This window comes from Pterocles gutturalis, unplaced genomic scaffold, assembly GCF_000699245.1.
Source record: "Pterocles gutturalis isolate BGI_N339 unplaced genomic scaffold, ASM69924v1 scaffold18517, whole genome shotgun sequence".
NCBI classification, from domain to species: Eukaryota; Metazoa; Chordata; class Aves; order Pterocliformes; family Pteroclidae; genus Pterocles; species Pterocles gutturalis.
This window is the reverse complement of record NW_010113174.1, coordinates 32,881-49,112: the sequence shown is the minus strand read 5'-3', so window position 1 is coordinate 49,112 and position 16,232 is coordinate 32,881. Positions and strand designations below refer to the sequence as shown.

General features: G+C 47.9%; 1 protein-coding gene across 1 annotated transcript in view; it reads right to left on the bottom strand.

Moving 5' to 3' along the window:
• Positions 1-279: 279 nt before the first annotated feature.
• Positions 280-16,232, bottom strand: part of RNF213 (ring finger protein 213) — a 45,969-nt gene continuing 30,016 nt past the window's right edge. Inside the window, 26 exon segments of the mRNA XM_010074381.1 lie at positions 280-459; positions 917-1,095; positions 1,204-1,293; positions 2,081-2,278; positions 2,577-2,654; positions 2,794-2,995; positions 3,099-3,279; positions 3,610-3,693; positions 4,149-4,281; positions 4,579-4,830; positions 5,365-5,459; positions 6,278-6,458; positions 6,778-6,937; positions 7,675-7,769; positions 8,089-8,123; positions 8,735-8,816; positions 9,403-9,999; positions 10,810-10,938; positions 11,247-11,437; positions 12,370-12,577; positions 13,330-13,444; positions 14,095-14,197; positions 14,293-14,456; positions 14,994-15,173; positions 15,444-15,544; positions 15,655-15,775. Coding sequence (XP_010072683.1) covers positions 297-459; positions 917-1,095; positions 1,204-1,293; positions 2,081-2,278; positions 2,577-2,654; positions 2,794-2,995; positions 3,099-3,279; positions 3,610-3,693; positions 4,149-4,281; positions 4,579-4,830; positions 5,365-5,459; positions 6,278-6,458; positions 6,778-6,937; positions 7,675-7,769; positions 8,089-8,123; positions 8,735-8,816; positions 9,403-9,999; positions 10,810-10,938; positions 11,247-11,437; positions 12,370-12,577; positions 13,330-13,444; positions 14,095-14,197; positions 14,293-14,456; positions 14,994-15,173; positions 15,444-15,544; positions 15,655-15,775 — 4,117 coding nt within the window. The 3' untranslated portion in view covers positions 280-296.

Here is a 16,232-nt window from a genome sequence, read left to right as displayed (position 1 = left end):
ATCCTAACGAAGGCCCAAGAGAAATAGAAACAAGAAAAAAAATAAATCTTAAAGAAATCCTTCATCTGCAGGAGTTAGCTGGGGGTGCTTGGTACCCCTGCAGCCTTCTGCTCCTCCACAGGCCGGATGGGTGAAAGCAGCATGTCTTGGCATCGCCCTTTGGGTATCAAAATTAGTAAAAAAAACCCCAAACCCAACCAACAAGCCCCAAAAGCCCAGCCCCTGAGCTTCCAGAATCCAGGGCTCGTGGCACTAAAAATCGCTGTCCCTGAGGAAGGTCAGAGGGAGGGAGGGGGCTAGTGCTCAGAGCCCTCCCTGCGCTCCCGCTTGAAGAGAGCAGCGGCTCTCCAGGCAGCAGCAGCGTGAGAGAGGAGGATCTCCTCGGGGAAGGTCTCCTGCAGCTCGGGAGCCAGCTCGGAATCTTTTGCATCGAGGTAAGGGATGAGAGCTTCCTTCAGGCTGCAAGACAAAGAGGAAAAGCAGCATTAAGAGGTGGTGTAACGGCAAAGTACAGCTGATCCCCGGTGTGTTGTGCTAAGCACGCAGAGTTTTAACGTCTGTTTTCAAAGGAGAAGGATTAAACAGCCAGTCTGAAGAGCCCAGAAAGGGGAGGCTGCAGGTCAGAACCAAGCTGGGGGGGAAAGCTGAGTGTGTTCATCTTCAGTGCTCATGAACAGCAGCTCCTGGTCTGTTCCAGCAGCGTTCCCCACATAGCTGATGGGAGAGGAGGAAGGGTCACGCTAGAGCCGGCAGCGTGCCTCAGAACGAGCTGCATCATCTACACTGTGCGGGTTGTGCTTTGTACTCAAGCCCCGCCGTCACTTGCCCAGGGCACCGTTCCCACCACACGCATTTTCAGAGGCAAAGCTGAAGTTAATAACAACAAGTGGGGGTTGGTTGGGGCTGTGTAACTTACGTCCATGTGGGTCTGAATTCGTCCACAGCATGGACACGTCTCAGCTTCAGGATGATCATTTCATGGAGCTCCTGCAGGAAGGTTTCCAGCCTTGAGTGGACAAGGAAGGTGTTGAGGAGCTTGCCCAGCTCTGGACTGAGCTCAGCTTTGTAGGATGGACTGATGTCTGCAAAAGGATCCTAAAAATGCAGTGAGGGGAAAAAACAACGAACCGTATGCATCTGAGCAACTTCATTTAGAGAAGGGGAAAGAGCTGATTAGGCACAGACATTATCAGTGTATCTTACCCTTTTGAGGCGCAGAAGCTGCTCGGATTTGCGGGTAGAGAGAAGCTGCCAGAGGGCTATGTTGTGCTTTAGGTGGCATCGTCCAAGGGCCTGAAAGACAAACACAGACATGGAGTGAAACTGGATGTAAGGGGGGTATTTAGGAACCTGTCCATATCCTGCCCACACGTGTCAAAACTGCAGAAGGGCACAAGCGCAGAGAGAGTTCAGCAGAAAGTCCACCTTTAACCTGGGTGGAGAAGCTCGTCTGCAATAGGCTTCTCTCTCCCTCTTCCCCATTTTGCCTCCAGTAATCCCTTGGGAGTGGGAAAGTGACAGGACTGTGTCACACGTACTTGTCATAACAGTGCCTGTGCCCTGTTATCAGTGAAGGGCCTCTTCTCACACACCATCAGCAGATAAAACTTTCCCCTGTCACCACTTCTGAGAAGTAAAGGGATATTTTCTATCCTGCTCAGCACCAGGGAAGCCAACGTCACTGGAAGTGGACTCATAATAGAGAGTTCTCCCTTTTCTCAGTTTTAGCACTGCAGCTGCTTATGCTGACACTCAACTGAGAATTCTCCTTCCTGGTGCTGACAGAGAGCTTGGATCTGCACAGAAGGGTTCCACCTTCTGCACGTCCTGCACCTGACCTTTCTGGAGGGTTTTGCAAAAACCTGCTGAGCATCACAAGCTATTAGATGCTTCTACCTTGCAAACACTGCTTACAGGGGAAGGGAAAAGCGTTTCCCCTTCTCTGTTGAATATGGTGGGGAGGGAATTCTATCACATACCTCTTCAAGCTGAACAGCTTTTCAATCTGACTGGCTGGATTTAGTATAAACCAGTGCAGATTTTATCCTGTAAGAATAAGAGCTTTGCTCTCAGGACTCACCTCCAGTACGTGAGGGTTTGTCTGATCACCCATCTGCAGAACATTTTCGATGTAGTCAGTCAGAAGCATCTCAGCATTCTCTCCAGCCATGGCCAGGAATCCCAGGGTAATTTCAGTGACAGACAGAGCATCACAGACATCGCTGTAAGACTGTAGTTCCCCACTGACCATGTTCATCACAGAACTGGGGAGAGGAGTCTGAAAACCAGGAAGCCAAAGCAGTTGCTTATATTAGTTCCTTATTGCTGCTCAAGGTGCTAAAGTCACAGAAGATGGCAGAACCCCAGATTTAGGAAACTGCAAATGCTCAACTATGTCCCTTTCCTTTGCAAATCCTGGCTGACAAAAGCAAGCATGTTTGTACATATTCAAGGCATGCCAAGAGATTAGCGGACAAGCCTTCAGACAAACAAATCAAGTGACAGAAGACAAACCTAAAATTTCTTGGGGTATCAGGTCACACGCTTGCCCTGTTTCCTCCGATGCAGAAACCCACCTGATGCAGCTTACTTCTGACATCATTGAACAGCTGCTCATAGTTCCGATCATGTCTGTACACAAGGGTAGGTATGCCCTGTCAGGAGAGAAACCCGCAGCTGTAAAGCTTTGGTAGCATTGCCAGCCCCGCTGCAGGGCATGCAGCAAACACCGCAGGGCTGCAGCGTCAGCCAGGAAGCTGTCTGCAGCAAACACAGCCAGCTGCCTTCTCCTACCGTTAGCCTGATGAGTGGTTTTCCCTGCAGGAACTTGCTGATGACTTGCTGCTGGATCCTCTCCAGATCAAAGTCCTGCAATGTCTCCCCTCCCTTCTCCATGCTGTACTGGCAGTTGGACAGGATCAGAGGAATCAGGTCCCTCTCAACCTCGTAACTGATCAAGTGCAGGTCAGCCACTTCCGACAGACTGATCAAGTACCTGCAGAAGAGAAGAGAGTCTCCATTTAGAGCGAGAAGCCTTTATGAAGCAGCAGATAATACAAAGGCAAAAAAAAAAATCCCTAGCTGGAATAGCAACATACCGATCATCCTCCTTGGTGTGCTTGTTCACCGAGTGGATAAAGTCATTGTGCAAACCAATGAGATAACTGGCCAGGGCTGTGGAGCAGAGGCCCAGCCCCTGGCGACGTGGCAGAAGGACCTCAAGCTCGCTGTCCAAGGTCAGGTCAGCATCACAGTAGCCTTTAGGAAGCTTAATTTCCCCTGGAATAAGAAGGCAGAGAAGACTGCTTGAGGTGGCCCAGAGCCAGCCTGTCCTGAGCCGCCCCAGGTCAGGCAAAAGTACAGAACCTGGAAAAAGGAACGCTCTTTCCGTTACTCATCAGCGCTAAAGGAGCAAGTTCACGTGAAAATACCACAGGAGGGAAAGAAGTTCTTCCATTGGGAAGGCTATGTTTGGGGGCTGTGTCTCAGCATCGCTGGCAGGAGGAGGGTGAACTGCCGAAGGGCAGCAGTAGAGGAGCAGTGGCTGGCAGCGGGCAAGCTCTTGCTTCCGTCGCTCTCCAAACGATGCTGGGAAGGAAAGGCACTCACCATTGGTGTCCAGCGAGCCTCTCAGCTTGTTCCAAACAGACAGAAACACAGTCACCCTCTTCTGTAGCAGGTCCCTCATCACATCTGAGGAATGACAGAAAGGCGAGTCCTTGAAACACCTTCTACCAGCAACACCGTGAAACCCCATAACAGAAGAATGTTCAAAGCACGCCACTGAACTCTAGACAACCGCTCAAACAGATCAAGAGAGGCTAAATAGACATTAAACAGTTTTCTGATGTTGTCAAATTGAGTCATGTGCTCTGTTTCTTTATGTTCTTCCATTATTATCTGCTATGGCCCAGGCTACAAGACCTCTTGTGAACAATCTCCCTGTGCTCAATTCTCTTTAAAGTCACCTGATGACTTTTCCAAGCATAACTCCAGGGTTAAGGTCTCCACTTCTTTTGGATGGAAGTTAAAAGGAAAATACGAGGGCTTAAGGCTGCAAGCTCAAGAGAAGTGTTCACGTTCATTTTCAGCTGGACTATCCAGTGCTTTTGGTTTCACTAGTCACAGTTTTGGCAGAGCCTGCTCACCTGAGAGGGGTTCGTTGAGGAAGTCTCTGATCGAGCAGTGCTTGACATGGGCGGTGTTCTGAAACCGCCTCACCAAGTCTCTCTGCAGAGCCAGAATCTCTGGTAGGAATTTAACCAGCCTCAGTTCTGTTTCCTGGGAGGGGAAAGGGCGCCTATGAGTAAGGTTGTTCTTGGACAAACCAGTGTTTAATACTTCTATGGAATTACTTTTTAAATGTTTAAAGGAAAAAATATTTTACATGTACAGTTCTCCTAGAGAGTTATGAGAATAAAGACACTGTATAATCAAACAGTGCTTTGGTCCCGCACGACTGGCTCTAGGCAGGGGGTTGGCCCAGGTGACCCCCAGAGTCCGTTCCAGCCTCAACCAGTCTGTGGTTCTGGGAGCTGGTCTCTGAACATTGTGGTCTCATCCCTGTGTCACATTCACCTTCTGCAGAAACTTCCAAAGGAGGGGGACAGTGTCCTTGGCGTTCTTTTGCTGGACTACAAGGCCCAGGTTCTCCACTGAAATCCTCTTTCGGCAGCTCCACATCCTGGAATGATGTATGTGACTGTCCTTTGGCAGCTGGGACAGGAAAGTCACTGGGTCACCATACACTAGTTTCACTATTGGATTGGAAGAAATTCTCTCATCCTCTTGTATTTGTCTATTTAACTTCAGAAGTTTTTTATCCAAATCCTGCATTTAAAAAAAAAAATTATATCAGAATTATCAGTGTCACGCCATGTGAAACCTCCACTAGAATATATTTTCCTGCTAGCTTGATGACCAATGACAAAGAAATATGTCAAAGCATATGGGAAGGCATGTAAAACATACTGCGAGACAGCTCTCTATACCATGTAGTTATTCTTTGTTCTCTAGTTCATCCAGCTCACAGGTCTTCCATTCTTGAGATGATGCATAAAAGGCAGACAGGATTCATTTGGGGCAACCATATGCTCACTTGGACCAGTACTTTCAACTGAGCAAAGACACTTGTGCTTTCCAGCTATACAAAATCATCAACAGCACAGCTCTAGTCTCAGACACTCATTTCCACAGGTAGAATAAAGTTGGCTGACCCTTACAAATTAAAGCTAACCTGCAGCTGTGTCGCAGAGGGCTTGGCTGGGTGAACAGTGTGTCACAGACACTACAGCAGGTCAGATTTCCAAATAAGTGGATTTTGAATTACTCAACTACTGAAATTTTATACAGCAAATTTCTCACCTCCAGTTCCGGAATGATAACTGTGTTTGCAACAATTTCTTCCCATTTGTTTCTCTTCTCCTTGGTGGAGAGCACACCATCAAACTGAACGGGCCCTGCAACAGGAACATTTAGTCTCTTACATTTGCAGGACTCAGTTAAAAGAAAGCACAGATTAACTATGCTTCCAGATGTGACATCCTTGCAGTTAGCATGATGAGCCAAGAGCGATCACAGAGGTCCTAGAGCCCAAACGAGTATCTAAGTCTAGCTGGAGAGCGTCGCCCAGAGCAGCAGGCAGCGATTGCAGGGTTTCAGAAGCTTCACTCCAGTCGTTCCTTTGAGTGATGTGGACATTTATACAAGTCATTCATAATCCCAGAAAGGTTAAACAAGTTGTCCAAGGTCGGACCATGATCAACGATAGACCACAGAACAGAGCTGGGGATACTGATTTGTACTGTCATACACTGAAAATACAGTTCTGACACATAAATCCCTCTGTGACACAATGACTCATGGCAGCTTGAACTCCACGTTCTACCCTGACCCATCCCTCCTCTGCCAAACAGCTTCGCGGTGGTCATTTAGAGGGCAGTATATAGATTACTCATAGCATGAGCGACTGTGCTTTGAGTGGTACCTCTGCTTGTGAGCCAAAAGCTCTGCAACATGCCATGAGGTTATTTATTCCATAATTCCTTTCCAGAATTATGCACTGAACCCTGCACACCCCACGTGCTTGACTGAAAGAAGTAAACAGCCAAAAATCCTTCACTCCCTATGGTAAGAAACAAGCCTCGGATTCCTAGATCTTCCTCACCAGCTCAGCCTGTAGGAATGGTCTGTTATAGCAAAGAGGGTAAATAACCGCTGCCCCCGAGGTGCTGTTACAGCGTGCAGGTGGGATATGGCAGCAGGTAGCTTTCCTTACACTGGCCTGGGTGCTGCTGGGGGTCCTTGAGGAGGCTGCCGAGGACAAGATGAAGGATGTTGATAGTCTCATCCACACTCTTCCCTAAAATTTTTTTCAGCTGTGCCAAGTCCTCCCGAATATGCTGCTGCAGGAAACTCACCGGATCGTGCACCGGTGGCTTGATAATCCTTTGCAATGACTAAAGAGAAACAAGAGGGAAGAATGAGCATAGCCAGTAACGTCCCGTTCAAGCACAAGACACACAGAGGTACAGTCTTACCAGAAAGTCTCAACTCTGTCCTACAGGATTCCTACCACTTGCACAAATAAGGGCGGGTATGTGCGCGTGCAAGTGCATGAAGGAGCCAAAATCACTCCCGGCCAAGAGGGAAGTGAATTTGGGTCTTGCATCTTGAAAGAGTGCCCTAGTTACTTGTCAATACGATGAAGAGGACCAGCATCATGCAAAGTTCTCACTAATTTTCATGTGGCCACTTGGAATGATTACTGGAAGATACCTGAGGGTCTTTAGTGGCTCCCAGCAACATCGTCAGATGCGTGAGAGCGCGTATCAGCACGAAGACAACGGGGGACATGCCCCGATCAGACACTCCCATTGTTGTTCTGTGCTGTGCATCTCCAAGGACATGACCAGTTTGAGTTCTGTCTTCATTATTCCTGTTGGAAAGTGTACATATAGGATTTTTTTGCCTTGACAACAAACACACAAGAGATGTCTTTGATACCCAGTAATGTCTTTTTGACCCATGAGTTCTCTGAATGCCATAAAAGCTGCCAATTAAAAGCGCTACAGGGGAATGAGGACTACCAATAAGTTGTGTGCACAAATAAGACAATTTGTTTGGTTTTGCTGGCTGATTACTTGGACATCTCTTCCTAATACGTTTCCTATGAAAGAGGCAACGTCCAGCCCTGTAAGGCAAGATGAGCCAACTCCATGCCGGACGGACGAGAAGGCACTGCTGTTGGAATTAGTACCTTCAACATTCTTACACAAGGGCTGTAAGTGCTGAGCCAGAGGACCAAGGAGGAGGGAGCACAAGTCAGTGACCAGAGCTCCAGCAGAAGTTCTTCAGTCATGCCGATCCATCTAAGAACGTGTTGCCTATTCCTATGTGCTAGTGTAGAACCACGTAACCTGTATCAGCCTGGAGCAGGGAGATGGAAAACCCTAAACCAGCAGCGTGACAAGATCTTCTGTTAAGGCAGTTTCTGCCAAGCCAGAGGGATCCCAGCACTCCTAACAGCTGAGCCTCTTCCTCTGCAGCTAACGGGGAACCCCACACCCCACCTTTCAGGTAGCAGCATGAAGTGGTTGGTACCTTTTGCCCTGAAATCCTGGCAGGCAAGTACTGGTCATTGAGTGCTGAAAAGGTTAATGAATCAAAGCGTACCAGAATTCTCGAAAGCCACGCAGTGGTTTATGCTGTTCCCCTCCAACATGGACACCACAGTCGAGACAGCGGCTGGTTTCCATGGGCAGGCCACACTAGCAAAAAAGCAAAATGCGAACACTGAATTCCTGAGTAAGAGCCTCTCCAGCAGAGAAAGAGTGAAAGAAAAATCCAAACTGTAACAGGTTAATTCACAAACTGCTATATATGAGGCAAAGGACCTCTGCCTCTCGTTTCCTAGATTTATGGTATGAACTGTGTTAGAGCTATTCTAAATTTTATATTACAAGGGCAAAAATGATTAATAGAGTTTAGAAAATGAACCTCTGTGCAACAGAACATTAAAACCAGCAAACAAAATAACTGTTGTCAAAAACAGTGCCTGCTTAAAACCCACCAGTCCCAAATTCTTACCTCTCCTACAGTGCAGGGGTGGCCATTTGGACATGCTACCAAGAGAGAGAAACAAACAGGACAGGATAAGACAGACACCTATAAAGCCTCTTATTTCCTTTCACAGGGACTGTCATCTTGGAGCAAGAAATATGCTTCAAGATCTAATCAAAAGCACTGACTCTCCCAAAGCTCAAAGGAGTGACAGGCCCACCTAGGAACCCAAGACATTTTTCAGTGTTTCTCCTCTTGAGAAACAAGGAATAGAAGCCTGAAAGATTCTGCTGCTGAAGTACCAAATGGGCTGAATGCTCCCACCCCTGGATTCCGAGTCTGCAGTAAGAGCCTACTGCAGAAAGCAGAGAACTGGAACCTGGCCAGGAAGGTGGCAAAGTGCTCCTCTTCTGCTCGCACCACTTTAATACTGCCATAAGTAACAGGACAGATCTGCACTCTCCAACTCTGTACACAGCTATAAGCTTGAAACTAAAAAGAAGCTTGATGTGCTTTGGTGCATTACCCACATAAACCATAGCTACAAATCTTAATTTACAAAAGATAACTTGTGCTGAGAAGAGGAGTGTGTCCATCTTCACATTTGGAAGAGTTTCATTCCAAAACCAAGGATTATCCTTCAATTTCTTTACAGCCAGTCGGGAGCACTTACTGTACCAGCGCAGAGCAGCCACGCCTTCCCAGGCCCTCGCCTGAACCATTATATCTTCTGGCATTGTAGGCAGAAAAGAGTGCTAAGGAGGAAAAAGAAAAAAGGGACAAATTAATATATAAATCAGTTCTTTCCTGCAGCAGTTGCTCACTGGCTCCTTATTCATGATGGGTCCAAAAGCAGAGGTCGTGCAGATGACATACAGGAACATTTTCAAATTCTACCTTTGAAAATCCACTCCTAAGAACTGTCAATATTGATAAGACTTGCGTGTGTACTCTCCAGACATCCTGAACTGCACTGAACACCTCTTGGGGTGGCCCAGTGTACCCCGCTGTGCACCAGCAGATCCCTCCACCCTGACTCAGCCGAGGGCTCCAGGAGCTCGCAGGTCTCCCCAGCGTGACCTGCCAACTGCTTTCAGACTTGCTCACCCAAATGTCAGCAAAAGTATTTGCATCCTGCCTTGCTCAGGATGCAGAGGTACCTTGGGAAGGTACCAGTCCAGAGCTTCTTGTTGTGCTAATTAATACAACCACTGAAATAATCACCCATCAGTAATTCACAGCTAAAACAGCAAGTTGGTGCTTTTGAGGTTAAGGAAGGTTAGGTCCCAGAGGATCCAGCAGATACAAGGAAGAACTAGCAACATGCTGAACTGCCATTACCTCCATGGTGTGCGGGTGGAACGCCAGGTTCCTCAGGGGCTGCAGGACAGGGTTCTGCCCGCACAGCAGGACGGCGCTGGCATGAACAGCCACTTCGATGAGTGCTCCGTTGCGGCTGAAGCTTTGAGGATCCACTGCCAGAGACGGCAGTGCATTCGTCACAAGAGAAGTTGCAAAGTCCTGCAGGTCTTGAGAATTCAGGACTTGGGAGTTCTGGATGAAATCAGTCATAGCATCTGTTTGCTGAAAGCAGATATTTAAAAGAAATAAAACCAGCACGATGTTGCCCACCAAACCAAAGACGACTATCAGCAGCTTCCTATGCTGCGTTGCCCCTGCTTCGAAAACATTTTCAGTCTGCTCTGATCAGGATATAACTGTATTTGGGGCAGAAGAACAAAAGGCTCTTCCCCCAGTGACTGAAATCTCATCCACCCTTATCAATGAAGCATGTTTGTCGCAAGCTGAAGAAGTGAAGTCTCTTACCTGCTGTTTGGGATGAAGACTCGAGTCACTAACTCCATACAGGGCAGTGACCTCTCTGAAAATCGCCAGGAGCAGATGGACAGACTGTCCAGCCAGAGAGCTGCCAGGTGCCTAGGAAAGAAGAACTGATGATATGGCAGAGAACAGGCAGTTGTCACGGCTGAACTTACTGGGCACGCAGGCTGCAGCAGGTCTGCGGTAAAGCTCTCCCCACAAATGCAGGGGGATAGCGCCAAACTGGCTGCTCGGGGCATAAATGAGTAATCTGTCAGCACTCACGCTGATTGAGGGCTTTACATCAGAAACCTCTCGAGTATTTTATTCTTCTAACATCCAGTCGGAATTGCGTCTCGCTAGGCAGCAACCTGTGCATGCCTTCCTTCAAATCAAATCAACACACAAGTGGAAAAAAAAAATCCCAGCCAGTGTATAATAGATGGTAGAGACACACTCAACGGTGCATTGTTTGCAAACTTACTCCTGAAGATTTTCATACACAAAACACATCTTGGAAAAAGGCTACAATTACCCAGAGATGACCCGTTTGATTTCTGCATGGCAAGACACAAGGCTAGGCAGCCAAGGCAGGCAGGGAGGGAGCACAAAGCTTCTCTGATTATCTGCCCGCTCTCCCGCCCGCTGGCTACGGGGTGCCTGTGTTGCTTACTGTAAAATAAACTGCTACGATAGATTACAAGGGGAGAAAAGCGAGATGAGGCAACCTACATAAATAATCTCAGAGTTATGTATGCTAGAACACAGGTGAGAAAGTAAATGTGTGTGTGTCTGCCAGCATAAACCACAGCAACTTTCAAAGAAAGGCAACCCAGGCACCAGAGACGCTGCCCACAGGAACACAAGGTTTAAACACCAGCCGTCCAGAGCCCACACCAGGACTATGGTGAGGAGAGCGTGCCCTACCTTCTCTGCCTCTAGAAGACCCTCACTCCTGCATTCAATCATGGCTTTGCCCACAGCATCACGCAGGACTCTGTAGTTCTCGCCACACGCCAGGTAGCGATCGATGGGATGAGACTGGCTCTTCTTTACCTGCCAAGGGAAAAGCCCACAGTGAGCACCACGGACATCAACTAGCCGCCAGGCAAGGCACAATCTCCTCTTCCTCCCAAGAACTGTGGCACCTCAGGCTTTGCAGAGGGCCAGCAGACAGGCAAGGCAGCCCGCGCGGCTTCTCCCTGCCATCACAGACGCCCTTCCACAGCGGGAGGACAAGTCACGTCCACAGCCGCTGTGGTGAGTCCCCCAGAGCCACACAGCAGCAGAAACAGCTCAAAGCAGCACAGACTGAGTACTAAGAGGAGACCAGAGCCATCCCCAAGGAGACACCGCTTCTTTACCTGTCGCAGAGTTTCCACCGGGAACACCCAGTTAAACTGTGCCTCTGTGACAAGCTTCTGGGCAAATTCCATCCCATGCTGACTAGCAATTTTCCGGACTAGGTAAACACGATGCCAGTCGTTCTTGGTGAGGCTACAGAACTCCCTCACATTTGCCAGGTAACGCTGCTTCTCCTCTACCTGGTCTTGCTCTGGAGGGGAAAAAAAGAAAAAAGAAAGGCAAAATCACTCCCTACCTCGTAAACCTTTCCTGCTGGCACTAGCTGTGGCACCAAGCTCCTTTCACTAGTACTGACTGGTTACACAGGAGACCTGGAGAGCCCTGCTTATCTAGAGTGTTTCCTCAGCCGGATTTTAGACAAGGATTCATTTCTTCAGAGGATGATATGCTCTACTTCCATTTCCTTCTCTCAAGGACAAATGTCCCCATTTGCTGGAGGTTCATTCTCAGAGCTCTCCCATCGTGCTCAGGGACAGCTTTGCACTGTCTCAACTGCCAAGGTGATGGTGTCCCCTACAACAATCTCCTGGGATGCACGGCGGTAGCCTGACATCCTGGATGCGAGGGCTGGACACCCAAGTCCCTTGGAATTAGTTCTGTGACCACACTTAGATGCTTCAGGAACTGCTTATGTATCTGAGACTCTCCACACACTGTTCTCCTTTACTGGGTCAGCAAATCAGCTCAAAATTTTATTTACTTTTTTTTTGGAAGTATCTCTTCATCCTTTTTAACTGTGCAAACTTCTAATTCATATGAAACGATAAGCCTTACAGCAGTCATGTATCTGAAGCATCATTTATGCTTTATTCGTTTATTCATTAAAGGTCAATTTAGTTGGTCCTAAATAAAATTCCATTTTTAGCATCTGGAAGATAAAATAAAGGTACAACTGCTCTGTAACCACACCCTCGGGGTCACCAGCACAGCCTTGCTGCTAGTTATAGAGAACTTCTAATACACAGTCAAGAGAACAGATAATGGCCAACACTCCTAACGAAGGGGACAAAAGCTGATGCACTTGCTCTTGGCCCTGCAGAGGGGTGCTGACCGTGTCCCTCTCCTGGGGTGCCTCTGCTCTGCATGCAGCATTTCCATTGACAGCAGCATAATTACACTCACCGGTGGGCTCGTGCAAGTCAAAGAGCAGCTCTGCAGCCTTGCTCAGGTACAGGCGAACCTTGGCCACTGCCTGCAGATACTCAACGGACGATTCCTGAGGACACTGATTGCTCTGTGGGAGGTAGTTCTCTGGAAAGCCTCTGTCTCCAAGCAGATGGTTTATATGCTCATATCCAAAGCTGCCCTCAGACTTCTCACACATAGAATCCTAAAGATGGGCCAGAATACTGCATGAGTGGCAGAACACTTAAATTCGATGTCCTGCACTTTCCATCTCCAAGGCACCCACGCTGCAGTAAGCGCATCAGAACTTCCCTGTCTCCCGCAGCACCCTCCACCCCAGTGCCATGAGCTCCTCCCTGTGATCTCTGGTGCTTATGCTCAACCTCTGGCAGATACCAAGCACTACCTGTCCTTCCCTTAGCAAGAATACCAACTTTCATCTTAGCTACAAAGTCACCATTTTAATGAAAACTGTAAGAAATGAAACCTCTACCCTGCTGTCACGTTTGTTTAAAGTTGTCCAAAGAATTAGAAGTTATACAAGGGGAGGAAAGAGAACAATCTAAACAGCTCTGCAAACAAAAAGTGTCTGAAAACAAGAAAGGCATTCAGTAGTGGTCTGCTGCAACTAGAAGTGCCCCTGCTGCTGCACTCCTGTGTTAGAGCTGGAGCTTCACTGGGCATCACTTAACACTCAGACACCTGCCCAAGGTGTCCGGGAAAAAGAAGAATTTATGTAACGCTGCAAACACACAAGCCTTCCCTCAAAAAGCAAGGCTAGTTACTGGAGAGCAGGTTCTGACCAGGTGATTTATACCATTTTCCTTTCGGGCTCTCTAGTCGAAGAGCTAGTTATGTGCACAAGAAACCTGCCTAAAATCGCAGAATTTCTATTCTTGACTCTTTTACTGCTGCAGCGGTTTTATTTCCCAGCTCCTACCTACCCAGCACTCTTACCTCCAAGCAGTTGACAAAAAGCAAGTAGAGTTCTTTTTTGTCATTTTTCCCTAGGATCCTGTTGCGCTCTACCCGGGACAGGTAGTCCTGCACATCATTTTTCACTTCATTGAAGCTGCAGGAGAGAGAAACACCCCGTTACCACAACTGCAGTACTGACGGCTCCTGATGCTCTCAATCACGATGGAACTACTAGTTATGCCTGTGTGATGGGGGGGGGGGTCACTCTGGATCCATCTGGAAGATGGAAAAGCAATCGTGCCATCTTTTGCCAGATGTCATCTAGCTTCACGCTCTGAGCTTTTCTCATCAGCAATGCCAAATGAGCATTTCTAGGGCTTAATCATCTGATGATCACACTTGAGACGTGTATTTCTGTGCACAGATGGCAAAGGGAGGCTGAAGGAGTTAGTGTGAGCAGAGAGGTCTGCAGAAGCATACAAATGTCTGGGGATGAGCAGCATTGCTTTGCTGATCCAGAGCACATCAATTAGTCAGCTATCATTATGCTACCCGCACTCAGCACAGGTTTAGGTGAAGGTAAACCTTGGCACAGACTGGTCAGATACTTCCACACAAGCTACATGCAAGCCAGTCCAGTTGCATGACTAACAGAAAGGCACAGGCTGAATTTCACCTGTAGTGATTCAAATTCAATGAATGGCCTGGAAGTGAGGAGAACAATCAGATTGGTTCAATGAGGTCATGAAAACCAATGCTGGACCCCCCCAGGGTAACATCCACCCATCGTCTGGCTGTGCTCACCTGTACTTCAAGAGGAGCTTCAGCATCACTGAGCGGATAACGGGAGTTTCATCCACTTCATCATTAAATGGGGACAGAAATTTTGTGTAGATAGCAGGGCGATCTGGGGAGATAAGAAAAAGACAAGCTTGGCCGGTGAGAGAGAATGGCAAGAGAATCAGGTCCATGAGGCTGAGCATGGGGATGAAAGGAGCTCACCTGAACCTTGCAGGAGGCTCCTGTGAACAAACAGCAGGTTAAGGAGCTCTTGGATCACCTCTGCCTCAGGGGGTTCATTGTCCTTGAAGCACATGGTAGTGACCACATCTATGAAGAAATTATTGCAGCGCTGCCGGAACAGGGCATTTCTTGCTATGGCATCTCTACGGAAGGGTAAAAAGCATTAGGACAATGTTCAAATACAGAACCACTTAAATAATGGAAGAAGCAAAGCAGACACAGGCAAGTCAGCAAGGTGAGATACTTAGACACTTTTCCAGCTTTCCAAATGGCTGGATTTGTGGAACACTTCAGTAGCATTGTCTGCAAAGGCTGTATCACATTGACAAGTGAGATGACAAATGGCAATGTGACGCCAGACATTTACTGCGAGTTTTTTGCTAAGCCATCCCAAAGCAATCCGGGGTGACAAGCGGTTCCCTTGTCTGATGCAGCCACTGACAGTGCTGTAGCTTTACAGAGTTTTGTAACTACAGTTTTTCTTACAGGGCCAAGGCAACTTCCTCCCTTCTTTTGAAACAATAAGCAGAAAACAGACAGGATCCATTTTGGGCAGCAGAGCAGAGTTCCCTCCACCCATTCTGCTCATGTTGAGAGCTTCAGAGGTGCCAGTGCCAGCCAGAACTTCCTCCCACAACCGGCCCCACTGCAACGCCTCCACCTTGCACGGGGTGGAATACCTGAGCTCTGCAGAGACATCTAAATTAACATCCTCCAAAGCAACTCTGCAGCATGGGCAACACATCTGTGCTGGCACTAGCCATGTTGTGATGCACTTCTGACAGAAGATGTGGCAGCAAGGCAGGCAGACGGGATCCTTCGGCTCTCCCAGGCAGATCGGACACACCTTCAGACCGTATCTGTAATTCAGAGACAGCAGTGAACACAACGGCTTCAACGCTGGATTACCAAATGCCTTTAATAAGATGTTCACCTGCAACTAGACCAAGAAGAGGTAACGTAAGACCTACTGGCTAACTGCTTAGCTTCAGGGCACAGAATAAAACAGAAGTTACTGCTCTTCATTTGGCTTTCCTTACATGTACGCACCACTGCCTTACACCCAGAAATACGCCAGCAACGTTGGCAATATTCCTACTGGACCCTGCAACTTGTCTCAGTGGCACTACCTGTAGAGCCTGTTGCTGACTTCATCCTTACATTCACACAGTACTTTCATCACAGCAACAAAAGTTGGGTGAGTCTTCATGTCTGAATCGTGCTGGAAACACTGCAGAGGAAAAGGACAAAGCTACATGACTCAGCTCTAATACCCGAGACAAAAATTCACATGATCAGCAGGAGCAACCAGGGAAGAGGTGAAATCCCACCTTTGCTTACCTTGGCAAGCAGCAAAGTGTATTTTTTCACTAAATCCTCAAGTTCTGGCATCAGCGTGTTGATGCCAAACAACACGTGTTCTACAAACAGAGACATGGAGAAAACCCGGTTCCAGCAGACTCTGTGGGAAGGAAAGTGTGACTTCAGAAAGAGGAATTAGGAGCTGAGAGCATGCATGGCAGTGCAGTATCAGGTCACGCAAATGACCTCACGGCTTTTCACGCTCACCACTACAGCATTTGTGCACTTCTCACGCAACCTCTTGCCTTGCCCTCTTGGTTACCAGCCCTGCTTTTGAAAAGGACAAAACACAGCTCCTCACAGTGAGCTTACGGCGTAAGAGCCGGTCCTGGAGACAGCACTGCAGTGGAATCAGACTGCTGCAAAGACCCTCTCACTTCTATATGACAGGAAGCAATAAAGCAAAAATAATCACAATTAACTACACCTTCTTCACTTGAGTTAAACTAAAGGTCTGTGAGAAACGGGAAGCTCTCTGGGCTTGTCTGCCAAGAGACAAGACTCAGACACAATGAAGTTCCCCCTCTCACACAGTCTCCATACGCCTGGGATGAACT